The sequence below is a fragment of the Carcharodon carcharias genome, chromosome 5 (genome assembly GCF_017639515.1).
Source record: "Carcharodon carcharias isolate sCarCar2 chromosome 5, sCarCar2.pri, whole genome shotgun sequence".
Classification (NCBI taxonomy): Eukaryota; Metazoa; Chordata; class Chondrichthyes; order Lamniformes; family Lamnidae; genus Carcharodon; species Carcharodon carcharias.
The window spans coordinates 90,932,789-90,957,091 of record NC_054471.1 but is presented as its reverse complement, the minus strand read 5'-3'; the positions used below and the strand labels follow the sequence as shown (position 1 = coordinate 90,957,091).

Below are 24,303 nucleotides of genomic sequence, written 5' to 3'. Positions count from 1 at the left end.
GGTGATGGAGGAGTGGACCAGGGTGTCCCGGAGGGAGCGATCCCTACGGAATGCCGATAAGGGGGGTGAAGGGAAGATGTGATTGGTAGTGGCATCATGCTGGAGTTGGCGGAAATGGCGGAGGATGATCCTTTGAATGCGGAGGCTGGTGGGGTGATAAGTGAGGACAAGGGGGACCCTATCATGTTTCTGGGAGGGAGGAGAAGGAGTGAGGGCGGATGCGCGGGAGATGGGCCGGACACGGTTGAGGGCCCTGTCAACGACCGTGGGTGGAAAACCTCGGTTAAGGAAGAAGGAGGACATGTCAGAGGAACTGTTTTTGAATGTAGCATCATCGGAACAGATGCGACGGAGGCGAAGGAACTGAGAGAATGGGATGGAGTCCTTACAGGAAGTGGGGTGTGAGGAGCTGTAGTCGAGATAGCTGTGGGTGTCGGTGGGTTTGTAATGGATATTGGTGGACAGTCTATCACCAGAGATTGAGACAGAGAGGTCAAGGAAGGGAAGGGAAGTGTCAGAGATGGACCACGTGAAAATGATGGAGGGGTGGAGATTGGAAGCAAAATTAATAAATTTTTCCAAGTCCTGATGAGAGCATGAAGCAGCACCGAAATAATCATCGATGTACCGGAGAAAGAGTTGTGGAAGGGGGCCGGAGTAGGACTGCAACAAGGAATGTTCCACATACCCCATAAAGAGACAGGCATAGCTGGGGCCCATGCGGGTACCCATAGCCACACCTTTTATTTGGAGGAAGTGAGAGGAGTTGAAGGAGAAATTGTTCAGCGTGAGAACAAGTTCAGCCAGACGGAGGAGTGTAGTGGTGGATGGGGATTGTTCGAGGAGGGCCTCTGTTCGCATGGGCCCCAGCTATGCCTGTCTCTTTATGGGGTATGTGGAACATTCCTTGTTGCAGTCCTACTCCGGCCCCCTTCCACAACTCTTTCTCCGGTACATCGATGATTATTTCGGTGCTGCTTCATGCTCTCGTCAGGACTTGGAAAAATTTATTAATTTTGCTTCCAATCTCCACCCCTCCATCATTTTCACGTGGTCCATCTCTGACACTTCCCTTCCCTTCCTTGACCTCTCTGTCTCAATCTCTGGTGATAGACTGTCCACCAATATCCATTACAAACCCACCGACACCCACAGCTATCTCGACTACAGCTCCTCACACCCCACTTCCTGTAAGGACTCCATCCCATTCTCTCAGTTCCTTCGCCTCCGTCGCATCTGTTCCGATGATGCTACATTCAAAAACAGTTCCTCTGACATGTCCTCCTTCTTCCTTAACCGAGGTTTTCCACCCACGGTCGTTGACAGGGCCCTCAACCGTGTCCGGCCCATCTCCCGCGCATCCGCCCTCACTCCTTCTCCTCCCTCCCAGAAACATGATAGGGTCCCCCTTGTCCTCACTTATCACCCCACCAGCCTCCGCATTCAAAGGATCATCCTCCGCCATTTCCGCCAACTCCAGCATGATGCCACTACCAATCACATCTTCCCTTCACCCCCCTTATCGGCATTCCGTAGGGATCGCTCCCTCCGGGACACCCTGGTCCACTCCTCCATCACCCCCTACTCCTCAACCCCCTCCTATGGCACAACCCCTTGCCCACGCAAAAGATGCAACACCTGCCCCTTCACTTCCTCTCTCCTCACCGTCCAAGGACCCAAACACTCCTTTCAAGTGAAGCAGCATTTCACTTGCATTTCCCCCAACTTAGTCTACTGCATTCGTTGCTCCCAATGTGGTCTCCTCTACATTGGAGAGACCAAACGTAAACTGGGCGACCGCTTTGCAGAACACCTGCGGTCTGTCCGCAAGAATGACCCAAACCTCCCTGTCGCTTGCCATTTTAACACTCCACCCTGCTCTCTTGCCCACATGTCTGTCCTTGGCTTGCTGCATTGTTCCAGTGAAGCCCAACGCAAACTGGAGGAACAACACCTCATCTTCCGACTAGGGACTTTACAGCCTTCCGGACTGAATATTGAATTCAACAACTTTAGGTCGTGAGTCCCCTCCCCCATCCCCACCCCCTTTCTGTTTCCCCCTTCTCTTTTTTTTTCCCAATAAATTATAAAGATTTTCCTTTTCCCACCTATTTCCATTATATAAAATAAAAAAAAACCCACTAGAGCTATACCTTGAGTGCCCTACCATCCATTCTTAATTAGCACATTCGTTTAGATAATATCACCAACTTTATCTTTAACACCTATGTGTTCTATTGTACTATTGTTGTTGACATCTTTTGATATTCTGCTTCTATCACTGCTTGTTTGTCGCTACAACCACACCAACCCCCTCCACCTCTCTGTCTCTCTATCTCTCCGCCCCCCACACACACACCTTAAACCAGCTTATATTTCAGCTCTTTCCTGGACTCGAACTCAAGTTCTGTCGAAGGGTCATGAGGACTCGAAACGTCAACTCTTTTCTTCTCCGCCGATGCTGCCAGACCTGCTGAGTTTTTCCAGGTAATTCTGTTTTTGTTTTGGATTTCCAGCATCCGCAGTTTTTTTGTTTTTATAAAATGAAGACATCCTTACTTTCTGCCTCGTTCTTCCATCAATCCTCTACATTTATTTGAATGTATTGCAAAGCTGAGACAAAGTAATATGGAGGTCTTAAGGAGGTCAGCAATGAAGGTGAAGTCACCAAATTGTCTTAAGCTTTTTGGAAGTCCAGGCAACAGCGTGTTGAAAGTTATTCATAACGTGACTACGTGGAATAGAATCCAGAGTATTTTTTTTGGCATCAGATGGCCATTGTTTGGGTGGAACTAGCTTTATGCTTTATTTACTGATAGTTTTGAACTGGCTGGTTGTCAATGATATACAGATTCACAACCCATTGAAAAATTGACTCCTTAGTAATGTGGTTACAAAGTTTTATCCTAGACTAAGACAAAATTACAGATTTATGCAACTCTTCCATCATATTGTTACATATGCCAATCCCTAAAAGATAGTCAATAAATCTACATCTTGACCAGTATATTTCCTGCACAAATAGGAAGGAATAATGGTTGGATTTAGTGCTTGTGAATGAAGCGGGTCAACTGGAGAATGCCACAGTGTGGGACCATTTTAGTAGTAGTAACCATAGTACCATAAAATTTAGATTAGCTATCAGAAAGGAAAAGGAGCTATCGAAATGGAAATATTTAACTACAGGAGTGCTAACTTCAGCAAATTAAAGAGAGATCTGAACCAGATAAATTGGAAGATAGAGGAGGAGGAGGATTTTAATGTAGCAATGGGCAGCCTTTAAAAAGATGGTTTGCATCCAGTTAAGATGTTTTACTACAATGGAGGGAAACCAAAGCCAGAGCTCCCTGGGTGACAAAGGTGTTAGAGAGTAGGATGAAGCAGAAAAGGGGGACATATGTCAGATTGATAATAAGGAAGAATCAGACTGAATACTGAAAGTAGTGAGAAGTGAAAAAGGAAATAAGAGATGCAGAGAGACAGTATAAAGGTCTTCTTTATGCATATTAACAGTAAAAATGTTGTCAGAGGGTGGGGTAGATTAGGGGCCAAAATTGAGATTTATTGATGGAGGGAGAAGGCCGCAGGCAGTTTGCTGGTGGCAGAGCAGCTGCCTATCGGGAGGCCACCAGCTGCAGCCACATTTGATCCCAACATTGGGGCAGGGAAAATCGCAGCCAATCTTTCCCAGGGCCTTAAAAGTATTGAATTTCTTATTCTTTTCTGACATTATTCAGGTTTTTAACCCAGGTTTGGTATCACTCAATCATTATTACCTGATTCATCTCATCGCCTTCCTTTGATGATGCTCTCTGGGATTTTATCTACTCACCTTGGTGAATCAAATCAAAAGAATTACTCAGTTACAAGCAGCAGGATATATTTAACGTGACAAAGGAAATCCACAATTTGCTCTTCTGGTGTGTAAAACCTTTCTGATCTCCTTGATATACTGAGATATCCCACACCCCACACTGGTTACTCCACAAGTGCTGTGTAAATAATATCGTGAATGATGTTGAATGAAACAGATTGCCAACAAACATCATCTGAAAATAAAGCAGATTGGTTATTCCACTGGTACCTGTAAATGAACTACTTATGTGCTAAGTGTAACCGAGTGACACTAGGAAAACGACACTGCATATGTCAGATAATGTGGTCAGTTTAATTTGGTTCATACAAATACACAGTGCAAACATCTCTTTGGTAAATTTATTGTTTTATGCTATGTTCCTGTTCTGTCTCATTAAAGCAATATGGCTATCAAGACACTCAGTCTCAGCACAAATGTGTACAAATACAAAGACGACAATTGTCAGTATAAAAACTAAATCAGCACTGCTGTTAAGAGAGAAAAAATTGCGAAACAAAGCAGTAGAATAGCCTTATGCTGTTCTGGCAGAACAATCCATTTATCAGTGTCAGGGTCTGCATAGAATCATATGGCACAGAATGAGGCCATTTGGTCCAATGTGTGCCTTTGCCTGCTTGCGAGAAAAATAAAACTGACATGCAAACAAAAATGAAATCTAGGTGACTTTTCTTTTTAAAAAGCAGAGCAATACTTAAATATTTTTCAAAATACTTTATTGCTCCTTTATATCCTAGAACCCCTGAAAAAAATGGTCAGTGACTTTATGTTGAATGCCATGAAATTCAACTTCTCTTGTAAATAGTTGGCATCTCATCATTTTTGCTAAGACATACTTAAAAAATAAATCTTAAATCATGTGAGGTTTTATTGCTGCTGTGATGCACTGATCTTTCTCTACCCCAAACTTTTTGTGAATGTTAAAGAAAAAACTTAGATTTAAGAGGTTGGCACATAAAAAATATGGTTACTTTTTTAAAGTAACATGAGAATGTTGCCTTAAAATCAAATAGCACCATAAATGAAAGGTTGAGGTATGATGATTTTTAAAAAAAAATATTAGATGTCCTTCATTGATGGTTAAAAGTGACCAATTAACATCTGACTGAGTAAATAAATAAAAAAATCTTCCCAACAATAAAGAAACAATGGTTAGAAATGTTAAATGGCATTTAATACTGTTTCACTGGTTAGCATAGCTTTTCAATGGATAATCAGGGAGCAAGAAACCCCTTTTATGGACCTCCCTCCCTACCCCCACCATTTCTTATGTCTGTATACAGTAACAAATTACTACAATGTAAAAAACTACTAGTACATAAAAACAGTAATCAAAAAATTAAGAAGTGCAAAATGCCATAAATCCAATAAGGTGTAATGGTTAGAGCTGTAAATTCAGTAGCCAGGCCACAAAGACAAAACAAAATAACAGATTTCTTTTTAAACGCTCTGATCTAGATTGACAAATAATTGTCAATCTTACTCATTGTGTGAGAACGCTGACATATTGTGCCAATTCGTGAAACAGCACGGGCACTTTTTCAACATAGTATGTACACCAGTCTGCAAATTAGTAGGCATCTATGTATCAAACGTCCAAACAGGTATGAATAACATCTTCACATTAGTAACTACAAGAACAGCCTGAATACAAGTCTCAACACCTTGGGAAAGTGAAACCTTTAGGTTTTTAAAACACAAAATACCTGGGGCTCTAGAAGGAGTGAAATATATAAAACCACTGTTTTGATGGGTTTTCTTCCTCCTCCGAAACATTTTCCCTCAGTCATTCAAAAGAAAAACCAGAACATAAAAATATATATGTTGAGCTAGAGGAGTTCTTGAGATAGTTTTTGCCTTAAAACAAATAAAGTCGTTTGGAAATATTAAGGTATGTTACCTCCTGTTATTCACTATAGTGTCTTATACAAGAAATTACATGTAGCACCAATTTTCATTTTGGCATTTCTAACCTGAGAAGCTTCTTACCAGGAAAACATTGACAGACAAATTGAAATCACCCTGTCATAAAACACATTTCTTCCCTTTCAACACTTTTGCATTGTGGTTTTCTTTGACAGTACACTCACGGTACATGCACATAAAATATTTTAACTGGGTTGCTGATTTAAAAATCAGTTAATGTGAAGCATGCATTTGAGCATTTTCTTTTAGTATTTCTTGGGATTTTTTCAAATTGACGTTTTCTTTGCAATTCTGACTGAATACTCATGGGTAGTTTTGAAAGCACACTGACATCCAGACATCATAATTCACTGTACAAATAAAAGGACAGCACATCCCCTCCAGTCTTGCAATGAAGGTTTAGGACCTCTCATCTTGTTTCAAGGTTTGTTCTGCACAGACTGGACAGCAAGCTCCCTCCATCTTCACAGGATTAGCACAACTGGTTGGTGGACATGTTTCAACGAAGCAGGTAAGCTGTCCTGCCTGAAATACAAGACAGAAAAAGAGATTTTGTTTCAAGTACGACTGAAAGTAAATCAAGCGCTGCATCCCAGCTGTACAGTGAGGACCCCCTGAAGTGCAACTAGTCGCTTACTGTTTTCAATTATCTGCTTTCTCACAGGAATTTAATATCAATCACGCCATAACCTCATAACATCAATTAAGGCTTTTTTGAACAAATTTTCACCTCTTTATCGTGCCAATATACGAATGCGCTGCAGGCTTTACTAAAAAGGCTGGAAAATAAGTGAAAAGACATGTTGTGCGGCTTTTAAAACAAAAATAAACAGACCAATACAGACAAATGAAAAATGCACAAGTCTGGATTTGGCAATAGCAAAAAGGTGGTCAATTTTGCCATTTTCACCAGAAGCACAAAGGGCATTCTATGCTGAACTTCATGTTGGGAGCTCTTCCCCTAATTTGCGTCGACTTCTGGGACATAAAAATCTTCCCTGAAGCACGTGACCTGTTGCACACTTGGATATGAGGCATTAGATGAAGGCAGAAGCTCTTAAAAAGGCTGTAGCATGTCATTAGAGCAGGAAAGTGGATTAATTGTTGACAAGGGCACAGCAAATACAATGCTCCCACAGGAAGAGTTACCGGTGCTGTTCAGGGAGACCTCCAATAAAGGTCTGTGGTCATTCTGGAGCTAAAGGCCACTGCGGTAATTATGGTTTGATGTAATGTGTAGTATACCTGTAAGGAGGATGTTATAAAGGAAGATCACAATCTTATGTAACCAATAAAGGAGTAGCGTGGGCTAAGTCTGTAGTCAGTAGACTGAGTTAGGAAGCAGAAGTATGGAGACAGGGTTTGAGTTGAAAGCACACCAATGTACCTTTGTAAATAAACAGAATGTGCTTCACCTAAGAACTGTCTGCTGATCAACTCTGTCTATTGTACCAACTTGTTTTGACAAGTGTGCAACCCGGATTCATAAATCCCAACAAACCAGTGACCAGGATCCAATAGCCACTCTCTAGTTAAAGTTCAAATGCAAGGTGTAAGGGTTGCACCATTAGCTCTATTATCTGCAAAATTTTTCTGGGACTATATCCAATCAACTGTTAGGAAATCTGCTATTAACTGTCAATATTCTAGGCTCAAAGCATAGCACCAGAATGATCTGAAGCAAAACATCATAATAAATCCAGAATATTTTGTACAAGTCTCTTTCTGAAGAACTGAATGCAATTCGAGGTCTATGTGTTGGAATATATTGTTCACTAGCTCATGTTTCATTGAGTTAAATGCTACTATTGCTGCCATCACGTATCTGCAGTCATACCTTGCATTTACAGGTGGTGCAGGAGTCCTCCTTCCACTCCTCTTTGTTGGAGCGTTCTCGTGCCTTTCCATCAGTGCATCCAGATTTACTGAGTTGCCCTTCAAGTTTTTTAATCTGTGGGAAAAATATGAAATAGGCAATAAAGGTCATGATTGAAAGTACAATGATCACTATCTGCCACTAATCAGCCATAACCCAAGAGACCAGAAAATTGGGACAAAACAATGTCATGATTGTGCAGCAAAGCAACACTATCGTGGTACATCATGCATATTAGAAGTGTCATACAGCATTATGGGGTCCAACAAAGAAAATTATTTATTTCCCTTTGCAATCATCCATGCTTGGATGAACATCTATTTCCCCTCACTCACAAAACTAGTCATCAAAATCATTATTTTACTTGACAGTTTTGTTGCTAAACTCATTTTTCAATATCTGTAGTGTTTTGCCAGTCAAGGTTTGGTTATTAGAAAAAAAGACAGTACTTGAAAATAAAGACGTGCACAGGTTAATTGAAAACAATGTCAATGTGTTAGACCCAAATATCACTGTTGGCCATCTTAGTGGACATATGCTTAATACACTTCTTGTAAAATGTGTTAACATCTTTTAAAGTAGCAGACGAGAGGGAATCTTATATGGAATCAGTAAACATCTGGCTGCTGATATTGCCTGCTGCAACATCTAGATCTAAGTATCAAAGCCTGCTGTTGACATGCTTGCTTTGCAAGCAATTGCTGCATAGTGTCACAATGCTCAACGAGGTAAGACCATTGCCAATGTCATACTTATTATCGGTTTATTAAAGAATACAGTTCATTCCTTTAGTTTAACTGTACTGATTATAGGACAGTTGAGGAAAATTGAGATGGCCTCCAGACATCTATGGGCACAAGCACCAACTTCGGAAGAGGGCCCTTTAAGAATGCGGTGGGTGGTGAGGGGGGCAGGGCAGGGATAGGGAGAATGTTTCTTCACCTTTCTGCTTCTAATTATTTAGCCACATTTGGCACTGGGGTTATTACCTGCGCATTGGTCATTTGATTAGCATATTTAAGGAGCCCAAAGCCAGTACTGGGCGGTCAACCTGAGCACTTGGAAGTTGCTGTTGCCAATTTGGAAATTGGTGTCTCAATAGTATTTTCGTACCAAAAAAGCGTGTGTGATGTGAACCAATTTCTCCCCTTCATTTATCTGCTCTCCTAGATCGTAAACATTCAGAATATACTTTCTTTCATGGTTTCTTTTCTCCCCAAATATATTGTTACACATTTATCTGCACAGAGTTGTTTGTACTAGCTTCTCACCCTATTAACCTTTTATCACCTCCTGCATCTTCCTCACAATTTATGTCCTCCAATTTGGTTTCAACAAACCTAATTATGTTTCCTCTTGTGCGCATCTCTAAATCGGTTATTAAAATGAAGGCTAAGGAAAATGAAAACCCTTTTATCTCTAAATGTATTCCCACCTGATTTTGAAGACCAGCAATGGTTTTCTGAATTTCAGTCATAAAATCCTGGAAATCATTCATGACAGCATCATCTTTTTCAGAGGCAGATTTAAATGACATGGTTACATTTTCATTGCGAAATGCATTCACCAGAGAACTGCAAGGACATTTTAAAATATATTATATTGGTATCAATCATATGTAAACAAAGCATATTGTGCATCACTAATTTTGCTATTTGCAGCTACTTAAAATATATTCACAACTGTACTGATTAATTTCATAGAGTAAGATAATTCGAGATGATGAAGGCCATTTCATCCATTTTAGTTTGTTCAACCAGAAAAACCTTAAGGTTCCCCACACTGCTGCATCTATTGGAAAATAACCAAATGCTATCATACATCTGCATTTCATCCTTGCACAGGGCCCATGCTAATCTTGTCCATAACTGAAATTCCATTGTGTGCGCCATTGTGGATGATGCATGTTATTGCTGCAATCAAATCAAGGAAAGAATCAATAAATTCATTCAAAATTGTGGTCACAAAGGGATGAGGAACCCATTGATCGACAATGATGACCCGATGAAAGAAACTAAACAAAAGGACACTTGGCGACAGCATCAAAATATTTAAATTCATGTCAGGGATACTAGATTGGAACCTTCTGTGAAAGATTTCCTTTGCAACATGGCTTCATTAGAGGCAGATGAGAGGGAACAACATCAATCCCCTCGACAATTTCTAAAGACATGTGTATGGCTCTCTTCTGGGCCATTAACAAAGGCTGCCTGAATTTAACAAAAGAATTAGGAGGAGTAGGCCATTCAGCCCCTCAGGCCTGCTCTGCAATTTGGTAAGATCATGGTTGATCAGGTTGTGGCCTCAACTCCACTTTCCTGTGTCGCCCATAACTGTTGATTGCCTTGCTGATCAAAATCGAATTTGGCCTTGAAAACATTCAATGGCCCAGTCTCCATTGCCCTCTGGGGAAGAAAATTCCACAGGCAAATGACCCTCTGAGAAAAAAAAAATCTCCTTATCTCCTCCTTTAACGCAAGACCCCTGATTTTGAAACTGTGACTCCTGGTTCTAGACACCCCCCACAAGGGGAAACATCCTCTTAACATCCATCCTGTCAAGTTCTCTCAGGATCTTATATGTTTCAATCAGATCACCTCCCATTCTTCTAAACTTCAATGGGTATTGACCCAACCTGTTCAACCTTTCCTCATAAGGTAACCCCTTCATCCCAGGAATCAGTTGAGTGAACTTTTGTTGAATTGCTGCTAATGTAATTATATCCTTTCTTAAGTAAGGAGACCAAAACTGTACACAATACTCACCAACTCCCTGTACAACAGTAGCATAATTTGCATACTTTTATATTTAATTCCCCTTGCAATAAACGACTAAATTCCATTTGCCTTCTTAATCACTTGCTGCATCAGCAAATTGGTGTAATTTTTTTCATCCAAGTCATTGAATGACTGTAGATTGTAAATAGTTGAGAGCCCAGTACTGATTCCTATGGCACCTCAATACTAAAGCTTACCAACCCGAAAAATACTGATTTATCCCTACTGTTTCCTGTTAGGAAACCAATCCTCAAAACATGATAATATATTACCCTGACACTATGAGCTCTTATTTTGCGAAGTAACTTTTGATGTGGCAGCTTATCAAATGCCTTTTGTAAATCCCAAGTTTACCACATCTACAGATTAACCTTTATCCACGTTGCTAGTTACTTCCTCAAAGGATTTTAATAAATTTGTCAAACATGATTTCCTTCTCACAAAACCATGTTGGCTTTGCATGATTATATTATGATTTTCTAAATGCCCTACTATTACTTTCTTAATAATGGATTTTAGTATTTTCCCTATGACAGATTTGGATTAACTGACCTCCCTTCTATCGCCCTTCTTTCTTGAATAGAGGTGTTACATTAGTGATTTTCCAATCTGCTGGGACTTTTCCAGCAGCTAGGGAATTTTGGAAGATCATAGTGAAAGCATCTACTATTTCTGCAGCCACGTCTTTTAAGACTCTAGGATGATAGCCATCAGGTCCACGGGACTTGTCAACCTTTACGTCCAATAATTTTCCCAATACCTTTTCCAACGTGATTGTGATTGTTTCGAGTTCCTCCCTCCATTTTAACTCGATTGTCAAGTATTCTTGGGATGTTTTTGTCTTCTACAATGAAGACAGTTGCAAAATATCTGTTCAACGCTTCTGCTATTTCCTTAATTCCCATTATTAGTTCTGCAGTCTCATCCTTTAAGGGACCAACGCTCACTCTAGTTACTCTTTTCCTTTTTAAATACTTGCAGAAACTGTTACTATCTGTTTTAATTTATAGCTAACTTTCTCTCATAGTTTAATTTCTCCGTCATTTTGTTTTTTTAGTCATTCTTTACTGATTTCTAATATCAATTTCTCCACTAACCATGCATCCTCCTCCATGCTATCTTGAATTAAGAGGTAAGTATTACAGTTGTTAAACCAGCATGCTCCTCTTGCAACATGCTTCACATTTGCTTTCTCATCTTGCACCTTTACCTACTGCTGATAACTATGGTGCTACCCTTTTATGAATTCCCTCCATAGCAAATTATAACAGCATTCAGACTCCTGCATGGGGTGGTGGAGCCATCCTAGCAATATCACAGCAGTTTGCACTCACTCATGGGGGTGACACAGGCACTAAGAAATAAACACAATTTGCAGCTCTAATGAACGAAAATGGATTTCACGACTCTCGAATACTTATCAGCTGCTGTTTTAAAATGGGCTAGCCAAAATTATAATTTCCCTTTAAAGGCAACTGGTACCTTTAAGCCCCGGGAGCACATCATTCCCCAACTCCATTCATGGCTACACCCAATGGCATAGCACCAGGGATAATCTAAACTGATACACTTTCAGGAGTCTTATAATTTTCAAAAATTACAGATAAAAAAAAACAGATCACCAGCTCAAGGAGGAAGGTCCAACACCTTTGCACAGTGAACATTCCCATAAAAATATTAAAAAGTTATTTGTAAAGGAAAGATAATTCTTCCCCTAATATTACTGTAGGATACTTTAAAGCAGGCTTGTGTTGCGTGTATATTTCTGTCTGTGTTTAGTTCAATTAAATTGCAGACAGTCAGGCTGCAAGGTTTGAATCATCAAAAGGGTTTAGGTGTAAAACAGGCATTTGAAATGGAGATGGGTAAGCTAGGATGAAGTTTCAGCAGATAAAATGCAAATTCCATTCACATTGTAAGATAAGTTGAGAGGTAGTTTGATTTTCAAAGGGACATCATAAGATGCTTACAACTGGCCAGATAAATAAGGCAAAGTTATTAAGTTTACTTTTCCCAAAAGTGTTGGCCATAATGGCAACATGAAAGATTTTTATATTCTAGTAAAAGTAACTTCAGGCTGAAACAATGGGATTTACAGATCAAAAGAGAGAAATATTTTAAAGAAAGATATAAAGCTGTGTGGTGTGTGGCCATGTGAGATCTTGGAAGGTGCACTGTATGCAACAGACCTGTAAAAAGCTTCTAGCCACACTGGAGAAGTTTGCTGTTCCAGTAACTAAGGTTTTGTTAAAAGCCTTTGGAGTTCCATTGATGACTGAGAGGGAGAAAAAAAACTGTGAAATACATCCCTTGTAGCAACAGTGTGTGCTTGTGGTAATATTGCTGGATGTTTTATAGATTAAGAATCTATAATTCTTGCCTGGAAGGAGAGTATAGCTGGGAGTTTAATTAAGTAGAAATCTTGAGAACACTGTTATAAAACTAAATGTAACTGTGTAACTGTTGTCTTGTGTGTTTAAGTTTTCTTTTATTTTGTTAATAGATGTTTTAATTGAATCTTTAAAATCTCTCCTTCCTTCCTTCTGACTTCAGTGCACAAACCTTCTTGTAATAAATACAAATTGCAAAATCTTTGTGATAGCATAGTCAAGTTTCCCTTTGGGATTTGGTCAGCCTGACAAATATCACCTGCCATATCATAACCTAATAGCGATCTAAAAAAATAGATCTGTAAAGTTAAACTCAAGACTATTTTAGGATTATGAGCCAAACATTGTTAATTTGAGGCTCTTAAAAGTCCACTGCTGTTGCTTTATTAACCTCCAGCCTTTGTTAAGATATTTGAAATGTTTTACAATTGATTCTCAATTTCTGACAACCTCCCCTTATGAAAATGAACAGATTAGGCAACAGAACCCAGTTGTCAACTGAAATGAACCTGGAACGTGTCAGGCTTTTCAATTTTCTTAAAGGTGGCTCATCCCGGAAGCTGTATTCAGGTGAACGTCTGCCACGGAAATGGTGTGACAGTGCATTGAATTGCCCTCTGGTCCTGCAGTCTGAAGAATAAAGTAAAATATTCTGTTAAAATATTGGGTTAATAAAAAAGATGCGCTTGTAATAATAGTCATTTAATATTGTGCCAGATTCAGAAATAATAATCCTTCATTAATCTCCTGATTTACAACTAAGGTTGTTAAAATTTCTAATTCTAGGCTAAGTGCTAAGGGCTAAGTATATTTATAGCCATTCTGAAAAAAGATTATAGCCTACTTTAAGAAATCTTAATTTTAAGTGTTTACCTTTCCTTTCAAGTCAGCCAGCTTTTATAAAACAAAATACTTTTGCCTGCTGTTTTGGCTCTCTCAATTTTGAATTGTAAGTCCTTTCAGTCATAAAACATGCAAACAAACATGCACTTTGGCCTCAAAAGTAACAATATGGTCATAGTTTGGTGGAATTACTTCATAATAGATCATTTATCCTTTGCCTTTGACAAACTAGAAAGCAACATTTGAAGTCTCTCTTTACCACACAATCATGACTTTTATATCTTTCCAGTTCAAATCTTCCTGTACGTTAAATCAATACAATAGCCGAAGACTAATCATTTAGACAAAATAAGTTTGCTTGCACTGAAATGCACTAATTTAAATGCGCTTTGGCCAAGATGCAATAACTTAAGATAGGTTCAATAATTAATGTATGATTAGGGTCTTTCAAAAGGGTGTTAAGTAACTTCTTGTGAATAAATTAATTGAATTAATAACATTAATATGATTTCTGGTAAATCAAAAACGTAATCAGACCAGGAAATTTAGACATTTTCCTTAATTTACCAGCCACTTTCACTTTCAAAGTGAGACTGAAGTATGGTTAGCTTGAATAATTCTGGTTTAAAAGGAGCCTAAGGTATGTTAAGTACCTTTTTGAAACACAACCTTAAAGTGGTTTGTTCATTGGTGCACAAAATACATCAGCACAGGAATTATTGAAGTTACTCACTTCTATATCTTCACTTGAAAATGACGCCTTTACTTTTAGTTATTTTATCCTGTCCTTTTAACATGAATGGTTTTCTCATAAGTTATTTATTCACTTGGCTAACGTCTCAAATGTTAATGATTTCTTTTTTAACTTTGGCATCAAAACCTTCCTGTAGTTCAATAATGAACGTCGTTCTTTCACATCTCTTGCAGCTGAATGCAAGATAATTTTAGTTAGATCCCAGTTAAATCTGAGTCAGATTTTGAAGACAATAAAAGATCAGGGGTCTGCTGGAATCTCCTTCATGAGAAGTATGGGCTATTTGTGCCGTCAACTGCAGAACTGGACTCAGCCAGAAGTGGGGCTGGCCTAGCTGCCAAATGATCTTAAAATAGGGCACCAGGGGAGCACACAAGTTTGAACACGTTCATGTGGTAAAAATGGTTTTTAGAAATGCATAATTTTTAAATAGTGGGGGCATTAAAAAAAATGGTGGCCAACATTTTCTGGCATAAGCAGCCTTCTCAGCAGCAAAAGGAAAATAATGAAGCTTTCTAAAGCATTTTTAAAATTGTTAGCAACTGAGCAATTAAGATAAATAGAAAAATGTTGGGAGTTATTCTCATGGTTGGGTTTCCTAGGGCCTGGTAAACCTGGCAGTGAACCGGCTCCAGAAGGTAAGTGATTTTTGTTGTATTCCTCATGTACCAGAAGGAGGTGTGCTGCTCCCCCAAAGAAGCCTTCACCCTCTCCACTTAATTGAGCCTCTTTTCTCACCAACCCACTGCCTGCCACAATACGATCACACCTGAACCCCATCACCTCCACACCAAGCTCTGCTCCACAATGGGTAACTTTTCCCCCTCCCAACACCTGATCTCCAGCCTACCCCACATCCAACTCACCCTAGAACTGACCACCCTCACTTTCCAATCCCCACTGTGACCTGCCCTGCAATTGACCCCCTTCTCCAAAACCCTTCCCCCCCACCCCCAACAACTCCCTGATCTGCAGCCTGCCCCGCAATCATGATTGCTGAGGACTATTCCATCTCGTCCCAAAGGGTCCTTAGGTTGTGATCTGACCACCAGTTTTCCAGTCTAGCAGCTGACCAGCCTGTAAATTGGGCCAGCTTCTGTACAGGAAATGGAAGAAAAACATTTTAATGAGGGCCTGCCATGAAATTTGGCAGGACCTCCGTGCCCTGGCCTCACAAAGCTTCTCCCACATCCTTGCTACCTCCCTGCAAATATGGAGCCAATGATTTTAATTTATAAACGCCGTCTGTTCATATTTATTCTTTAGGCATTTATGTCAAGAATGACAAATGTGCATTTTGAGGATCCATACACGTTTAATTCAAACCCTAATTCTTTACAGGGAAACTGACACAAACACTTCCCCGCAGTTTCTTTGTTTTGCAGGCAAGCCATAGCAATGTCAGTCAGTGCAAGTACCTCTGTACAGCACATTTCAAACATATTTCCCTTTCATCATTCACACAGATGCACACTGTCCAGCTGCTTTCATCAACCAAATAAATCTGACATATCTGAAAACCCAATAAATAAATAGCCCCATTCTAAAGAACAATCTGGAGAAATAATCTAAGTTTCCATAGCAACCATGGGAAACCCAGACAAATTTCTTTACATCTTTTGTCAGCCATACCCTAAGCAAGTGCCAGATGATGACTAGACAACCAAATAAACAAACTTAAAATATATCTCTCAGGATAACTTGTGCACTAAACAATTACATCTCTGTGTAAAATTCATACACAAGCTATGCACAACACAGAAAGTTCTTTAAAAACCTACCCAACAAAAAACAAAGTGAATTCAGGTTTTGGACTGCTTCAGCTTGTTGATTGAGGCCATACTGGAAGGCAATAACTCCATTTTATAGCTTCAACCCATTACTCAAAAAAATGGCAGGCATTAAAATGCCATTAATCGTATGTACATATACTTTGAAATGGTACTGAGGTAGCAAATCTAATGTTTTGACAGTTTGATTGTATAGTTCTAGATATTCTCTCGATTTCAGTGTCTCTATAGTTACCAACTCTGGCTTGATGTATACTGGAGGTTTCATTACATGACTTCCTACCTTTGACCCTCTGTGCCCAAATTCCTGCCATTAGTCATTGACGCATCCATCCTCACAGCAACCTGCCTTCCTAGGCTATTGCAAAGCAACTATACTTGTTGGGTTGGATTTTCAAAGCAAGATTGGGAAGACAACATACAGATAATTTCCTGGTCCTGACCCCATGCTGCTACTCTGTCAATGCCCGAATCAGGCAGGAGGCAAGCTCATCACCTAATTAACGGCGTCAAGCATCTCCAGGAGGTGGGAGCTGCCAGCACAGCGCCAGTGGCAAAGACAGACGACAGCCCTGATGCCAAAGAGGGAAGGCAGCACCTCCAGGGTCAGAAGCATTAACACAAAGGAAAATGGCCACAGCCTAAATGAAGGTAACGCGTACAATGTCACACAATATCCTTTTCATCGAATAAAAACAAATTTTCAGTTCCCCTCATACTGTGCTCAATAGATGTGCATTAATATGGGCCAGACTGCTTGGGCTCGCAAGTTCTACATTGAAAATTATCCTCCCCGTTCTGATAAAATACCCCTCAGAGAACTTAATGGGCTGTAAATTAGAAACTCCATGTGAAAATTGTGGTGCATCCTGGAGGCGTCCAGGTACAGAGACGCCCTCCGGGAAAGTGATTTTTAAATTGACGCACTCCAGGCCCCAACCCTGTTGGCAATTGAAAATCCAGCCCTTCAATCTCAGCTCCAATATTTTTATAACTAATAAACAAGTGTTCAAAGAAAATGGGGGGTGGGGTTAGATTTATTTTTTAAATGTCCCTATGATCCTTCACTCAGTTTGCTTGCGTTCTTGTCTGGGAGATTCATTTTTGACTCTTAGCAACTCTAATACAACCTCTCCAAAGCAGATCCCAGATTTCTTATGATCAGGAGTTTATTGTTAGTGCCCAAATATAATCAGAAACCAGGAAGGGCCACAATGAAACCTGCTTAAAATTGACACTGTAATTGCAAATGTGCCTCCATGTGCCCTTCTCCAATTTTTTGAAAGGCACTTTGAACAATGCTTCAGAGTGATTGGGGCAACATAAATTAGCAAATTAGTTTTAACTGCTCCATTGCTTAGAGGATCAGCAGCAGCTCTCTCAAGCTGCTCCAGAATGAGTCAGTCCTGCCCAAAAGTAATAGGTGTGCGTGAGCATTATAATTTCAAACAAACTTCCATTGTCGCAAGCATTGGATGGATGCTTTATCTGAACTCTAATACACATCCCTAGAACTACGTTCTGTGAATTTAACCCCTTGTGAACTAACAACACCAAGATTCTTCTTTGGCAAAGTCATCAGAAGAGACGTCAAAATATTATGATCTAATCAATCTTCCGCTGATCTTTGGGGGAATAAGAAAGATTGGCATCTCTATGCCACTCCCTCTACTCCTGAAAGCTCAAACTTGAACAGGGGATGCATAGAGCCAAAAAAAGGGATGGAATCCTGGCTTTAGCTGCACCTGATGTAAGAACTCTCAAAATGAACTATGTTGACCTCTGAGCACCATATACTATTTATTTTTCTTGGTGTCATCAAGCTCTGACAGCAGTTATGGGTACAGAGCTTTTGAGTTTTGATACTAAAGAAACTTTCATTTTTAAAAGTGCTGCATGCATCCCATGTCAGTTGCAAGGCATGTAAACCGAAGCATTAAAATTAAAAAATAATTTAAATTATGCTTTAAAGATAGTATATTTAGTTCTACAGGGTTAATATTGCATCACAAAAGGCCAGCCTTGACTCAGTGATCATACTCCCACCTCTTGCATTTGAAAGTCATGGGCTCAGATAGTCATAATGGCACAAAAGGAAACCATTTGGCCCATTGAAGCGCAATCCCCATGAGAGAGAATTGAGCACATAAACTCGGCTGACACTTCAGTGCAGGACTGAGGGGATATTGTGTTGTTGGAAGTGCCATTTTTCAAGTGAGCCATCAAACTGGTTTGAGAAAGGCCTTGTTTTCTTTCACTTGGATGTCAATGACCTTAACTATTATTTGAAAAGGAGCAAGGATTTTCTCCTGGAATTCTAGCTAACATTTATCCCCGAACAAATGCAAAAACAAGATTATCCAGTACTTTATCACCACAGCTTTTTCTGGGATCACTGCACAAATTAGACACCATAATTCCTTAAATTACGTCACCTACACCACTTTAAAAGCACTTTTTATTGGTTGTCAGGTGCTTTAGAAAATCCAGAGGGTGTGAAAGGCGCTGTGCAAATGCAAGTTCTTTCTTTTCTTTAATAATGAAGTTAAAGCTGGCTTCCCAGGAGTTAAATCAAATGTGATACTCATTGTTATTTAAGCACTAGTTAAAAAAAAACATCCAGTCTAAGGAAATATTTATTTCTTGGAATTATCATCAACAAGATGTTTATAACAGCCTCTGGTTTACATTTTGAAATTTTCCAGAATATCAAGTTCAAAATTTCCACAGCAGTACCCTTAAAAGAAATGGAAGGTGTCAACCCCAAGTGACAAATCCACAATAAATCTCCTTATCTAATTAATGACATTATGGAGAAAGCCCATCTTTTCTTATTTTCAAGTGTCATATCATTTCTTTTTAATGGAACAAGCATTTCTGGACTCAAGAGCTAATGATTTAACGTTATAGTAAAAGCTGCAAGCAACCAAGCAAAGCTACATGTGGTTAATGCACTACAATTTGATAAACTGAGGGACTTTGTCATAGAAGTAGCTGATTGCACTAACTTAATAGACTTCCATGAGTTACTACCTAGCAATTGTTGTCATATGCAGTAATGGCAAGAAAAATCTTATCAAATTGCCAAAAACAATTCAAACTATAATGGAATCTATCCAAAGTGGTAGTCTGGCAATGAGGTAACATCTTATTGGCTGCAGTATAACACCTATATAAAGCAGTTCCCAGGAACTCAAATCTAGTCATGACTAGTAAAACCATAGCTTCTACAAATATCCAACAGAGAAAGAACTTCAAAATGTAGCTCCTCTAATACCAACATCTGCAGTTTTTTGTTTTTATTTTAGCTCCTCTAATAGTTGGCAAAGACATTACTTAGCATGCAACTAAGCCATACAAACAAGAAACATTCTAGTTTCAATTCCCAATACATTCTCAGTTAGATTATCTCAGCTGCAGTGCATTAAGGGATTTTACAATGCACCACATTATCTACAGTAACTCTCCATGAAATCATGAAGTTAACGGGGTATGGTAGCATGCTGATAATATCAGTGGACTAGTAATCCAGAGACTTGGACTAATGATCTAGAGTCATGAGTTCAAAGCCTGCAACAGCAGCTCGGAAATTTAAATTCAATTAATTTTTTAAAAATCCAGAATAAAAAGCAGTAATGGCAACCATGTAACTACTGATTGTTGTAAAAATGCACCTGGTTCTTTAATGCTCTTTAGGGAAAGAAATCTTCTGCTCTTACTCAGGCCTATACGTGACACCAGACTGACCGACTCTTAACTGCCCTCTGAAATGGCTTGGCAAACCACTCAGTTGCACGAAACTGTTTCGACTAAGTATAACAGGAATAAAACCAGATGGACCGCCTAGCATTAACCTAGGCACAGTGAAGGCACTCTCAGTCTTCCTCACTAACATCTGGAGATTTGTACCAAAAGTTGAAGAGCTTTCCCACAGAGCAAGCGACAGCCTGACATAGTCCTACCCACAGAATCATAGTTATCGGCCAACCCAGTGACAGCAAGAGTTACACAGTCAGAAGGGAGTGTCCCTGGGCACACTCTTAACATTGACTACAGGCCCTATGAAGTCTTGTGGTATCAGGCTAAGACTGGGCAAGGAAACCTCCTGCTCATTCCTATTTACTGCCCTCCCTTAGCTGATAAATCAGTGCTCCTCCATGTTGAGTACCCTCTGAAAGAAGCACTGGGGGCATCAAGGGTACAAAATGTAGGGGACTTCGAAGCCCATCACCAAGAATGACACAGTAGCACTACTACTGGCTGAACTGGCCTCATCCTGAAGCTCACAGCTGTCATACTGGGCCTGCACAGGGAAGACTGTGAAAAAACTGAGAGGAAAAAACTTATTTGTTTTCATTTTCACTAATCTATCTGTCACAGATGCATCTATCCATGACAGTATTGGCAAGAGTGACCACCTTGCAGAGGCAGAGTTCCCACTTCCATACTGAGGACACCTTCAATCATGTGTTGCACAGCCACTGTGCTAACTGGGATAGTCTCAAAAGCTCTCAGCACAAAGCTGGGACTCCATGAAGTGTTGTGGGTAATTAGCATCAGCAGAATTATATTCCACTACTATCTGCAAGTTCACTGCTCAGCATATCCCTCATCAAGATACGGACCAATGCCGGTTCAATGAATAGTGTTGAACAGCTTACCAAGGGAAGCAACAAACATACTTAAAAAGCAGAAACCTGGTGAAACACTGCAGCCCAACCAAATCCAAGTAGTGGCAATTAAACAACTTATTGGAGGAGGCGGCTCAACAAGCAATCCCATGCTCAATGATGGGGAGCACAGTGCCTGAGCGCACAAGTCAAGGCTGAAGCATTTGCAGCCAACTTCAGCTGGAAGTGCCAAGAGTGACTGAGTCCATGACTGAATCCACCCAAGGTCCCTGACATCACAAAAGCCAGTCTTCAGACAAATTGATTCACTACACATGATGTCAAGAAATGGCCAAAGGCAGCGGATACAGCAAAGGTTCCAACAACATCCCAGTTGTATGCTGAGGACTTGTGTCCTAGAGCTAGCAATAATCATGGAAGATTTTAACTTCATATGGATTGAATGAATCAAATTGGGAAAGCTGGTCCGGAGGTAGTGCTCATAGAGTGTATGGAGGGCAGTTTCTTAGAACAATATGTTCTGGAACCAACCAATGGACCTGGTAATGTGTAAATGAGACAGGATTAACTGATAACTTCAAAAGAAAAGGATCCTCATGGGGTAAAAGTGATCATAACATGACAGAATTTCACATTCAGTTTGAAGGTGTGAAATGTGGGTCTGAAACTAAGAGACTTAATCTTTAACAAGGCAATTATAAGGTATGAAGACAGTTTGTTAAAGTATAATGGGAAAATTGGTTAAAAGGTAAGATGGCACAGAAACAGTGGCAGGCATTTGAGGATATATTTCATAACTCTCAAAGATATATTCTATTGAGAATGACAGACGATGAGAAGGAGGTATCATCTGTGGCTAGTTTAAGAAGTTAAGGATGGTTTCAAATTGAAAAGAAAAGACATACAGTGCTGCAAAGATTAGTGGAGGCCAGACAGTTGGGAACATTTTGGAAACCAGCAAAGGGTGACAAAAAAGCGAAAAATTGGAGAATGAGGGAATGCTAGCAAGGAATATAAAAACAGGCAGTAAAAGCTTCTACAAATATCTAAAAATGAAAAGAGTAGCTAAAGTAAGTGTTGGTCCCTCAGAATATGAGACTGTGGAATTAATAATGGGAAACAAGGGAATGGCAGAGACTTTGAACATGTATTTTGTGTCTGTCTTCACAGCAAAAGACACAAAAAAAATCATTCCAAGAATAGCAGAAAAGCAGGGGGTCAAAAAGGGGAGGGGAACTTAAAACATTTAAAATCACTCAATAAAAAGTACTAGGAAAGCTAATGGGCTAAAGGCTGACAAGTCCCTTGGACCTGATGGCCTGCATCCTAAGATCTTAAAAGAAGTGGCTGCTGAGATAGTGGATATATTGGTTCTAATCTTCAAATATCCCCTAGATTCTGGAAAGGTCCCAGCATATTAGAAAATCGCAAATGCCTGTTCAACAAAGGAGAGAGACAGAAAGCAGGAAATGATAGGTCAGTTCATCTAACATCTGTCATTGGGAAAAGGCTGCAATCCATTGTTAACGAAGTAGTAGCAGGGCATTTAGAAAATCAGGATTCAGTCAGGCAGAGTCAACATGATTTGTGAAGGGAAATCATGATTGATAAACTTATTGGAGTTCTTTGAGGACCCGACAAGCAGGGTGGATAAAGGGGAACCAGCAGATGTAGTGTATTTAGATTTTCAAAAGGCATTTGATAATATGCCACATAAAAGGTTACTGTACAAAATCAGAGCTCATGGTGTTGGGGGTTATATATTAAGATGGAAAAAGGATTAGCTGACAGGAAACAGAGGCCTGAGTTTTAGGATGGTGGGGTTTCCCTTTCCGCCATCTGTGTCAGCGGCAGAGAACACGGTACTGCCTGCTCCACCCCCATTTAACACTCCAACATGCATAATTGGCTGGAGGTGAGACTTCACCCCTCACTTGAGAGGAAGTCCCACTTCAGAGAGCTGCTGACCAATCTGATTGGCCAGCACCCCTCCAGTTCCTGCAGCACCAGAAGCTGCAGCAGACTCTGGATGAGTGCAGTTCCAACAACACTCAAGAAGCCTGACATCATCCAGGACAAAACAGCACACTTGATTGACATAGCATCCTGGCTTGGGAATATATGGAATACATTACCTTCATCATCACTGGGCCAAAAATCTGCAACTTCATCCCTAACAGCAATGTGGTTGCACCTTCATCTCACAGGCTGCAACAGTTCAAGAAAATGACAAACCATCTTTTCAAGGACAATAAATGCTGACTTTCCAGCAATGCCCAAATACTAAAAAATATATTAAGAAAAACAAATACTAAAAAGTACTGGGGAAACACAGGTCGACCCAATTTGAAAGCATATTTTGAAAGAGTGCAGAAATGCATTTTGAAAGACTTTAGGGGGCAATGCCCACATCCCATGGATGCATAAAAAATATAAGGAATAATATTAATCTTGGCATAATTAACTTTTGTTCATATAAACCAAAAGTTTTAATCATATTAGCAAACATTTTTCAGTGCCACTCCATTGGCAGCATGGGCCCTAAGCTTAGAAATTCTCTCCCTCAACCTTGTCACCTCTCTTTTCTCTCTTTAACAGGTTCCTTAAAACCTCTCTCTTTGACTGAGCCTTTAGTAATATCTCCTTGGTGCTAAGTTTTGATCAGCAACAGTCTTTCAGAGTATTACCATGTTACAGTGGTTATATAAATGCAAGTTGTTTCCATCGTAGAAGTACAATTTGCTCCTTCATGAAGCCCGATATATCAATAATTTATCGACTTTGTTGCTTCATTGTGTGACCAGAACCACATGATTAGGTGGTTCTTTGTTGGCATGAAATATTGCTACCACTGTTGCTGCTCTTTTGACTAACACCTCTATTGGCCACATCCAGCTTTCCTTCTGGTTGACATTCCCCCATAAAACTTTATGACCCAGACTTCTATTGGGTTGTCACAGAGGCAATAGCTCTCATTTCATATCCTTGAGGCAAAAAGTAGTGCACTGGAACCAAAACAAAAATTCAACAACTTTAGGAAAATTCTTTTCAACCTGAATACGAAGATATGACCAAGTTGTGCCAGTTGAAATTGAATTTTGCACAACTTTCAAAAAATTCTATCACTTTTGGCTGTGCCTTTAATTTAAGACATCTGCAATTTCAGATGAGAATACTGGCTCCTGCTGAACTAGTGAACACAAACAGAAGTAACAGCTACAGTCCACTTGTCTAGACAATGTCCAACCAAGGCTGAATGAATGGAAATCATTCCAGTCTGCCAGCAAATTCACACAGAAGAATGCAACACTATCTCACCTTAATTTTTTTTCATTTCAATGTTAGAAACTTGCCTAGAATACAATAAGATGACAAGGTACATTAGGAATGAACAGTTATACAACTATATTACAGGAAAATGTCACAACTATACTTAAAAGCA

General features: G+C 39.8%; 1 protein-coding gene across 7 annotated transcripts in view; it reads right to left on the bottom strand.

Annotated features, from left to right (window-relative positions):
• Positions 1–4,149: 4,149 nt before the first annotated feature.
• LOC121278050 (peroxidasin homolog) overlaps positions 4,150–24,303 on the bottom strand; it is a 248,485-nt gene continuing 228,331 nt past the window's right edge. For 6 of the 7 annotated variants that reach the window (XM_041188082.1, XM_041188079.1, XM_041188078.1 and 3 more), the window contains 4 exons: positions 13,353–13,473; positions 9,112–9,250; positions 7,638–7,751; positions 4,150–6,325 (listed from right to left, as the gene is read on the bottom strand). In XM_041188082.1, coding sequence (XP_041044016.1) covers positions 6,200–6,325; positions 7,638–7,751; positions 9,112–9,250; positions 13,353–13,473 — 500 coding nt within the window. In that variant the 3' untranslated portion in view covers positions 4,150–6,199. Of the gene's footprint in view, positions 6,326–7,637; positions 7,752–9,111; positions 9,251–13,352; positions 13,474–24,303 lie in introns of those variants that run through there. The other variant, XM_041188084.1, reaches the window with a different exon arrangement.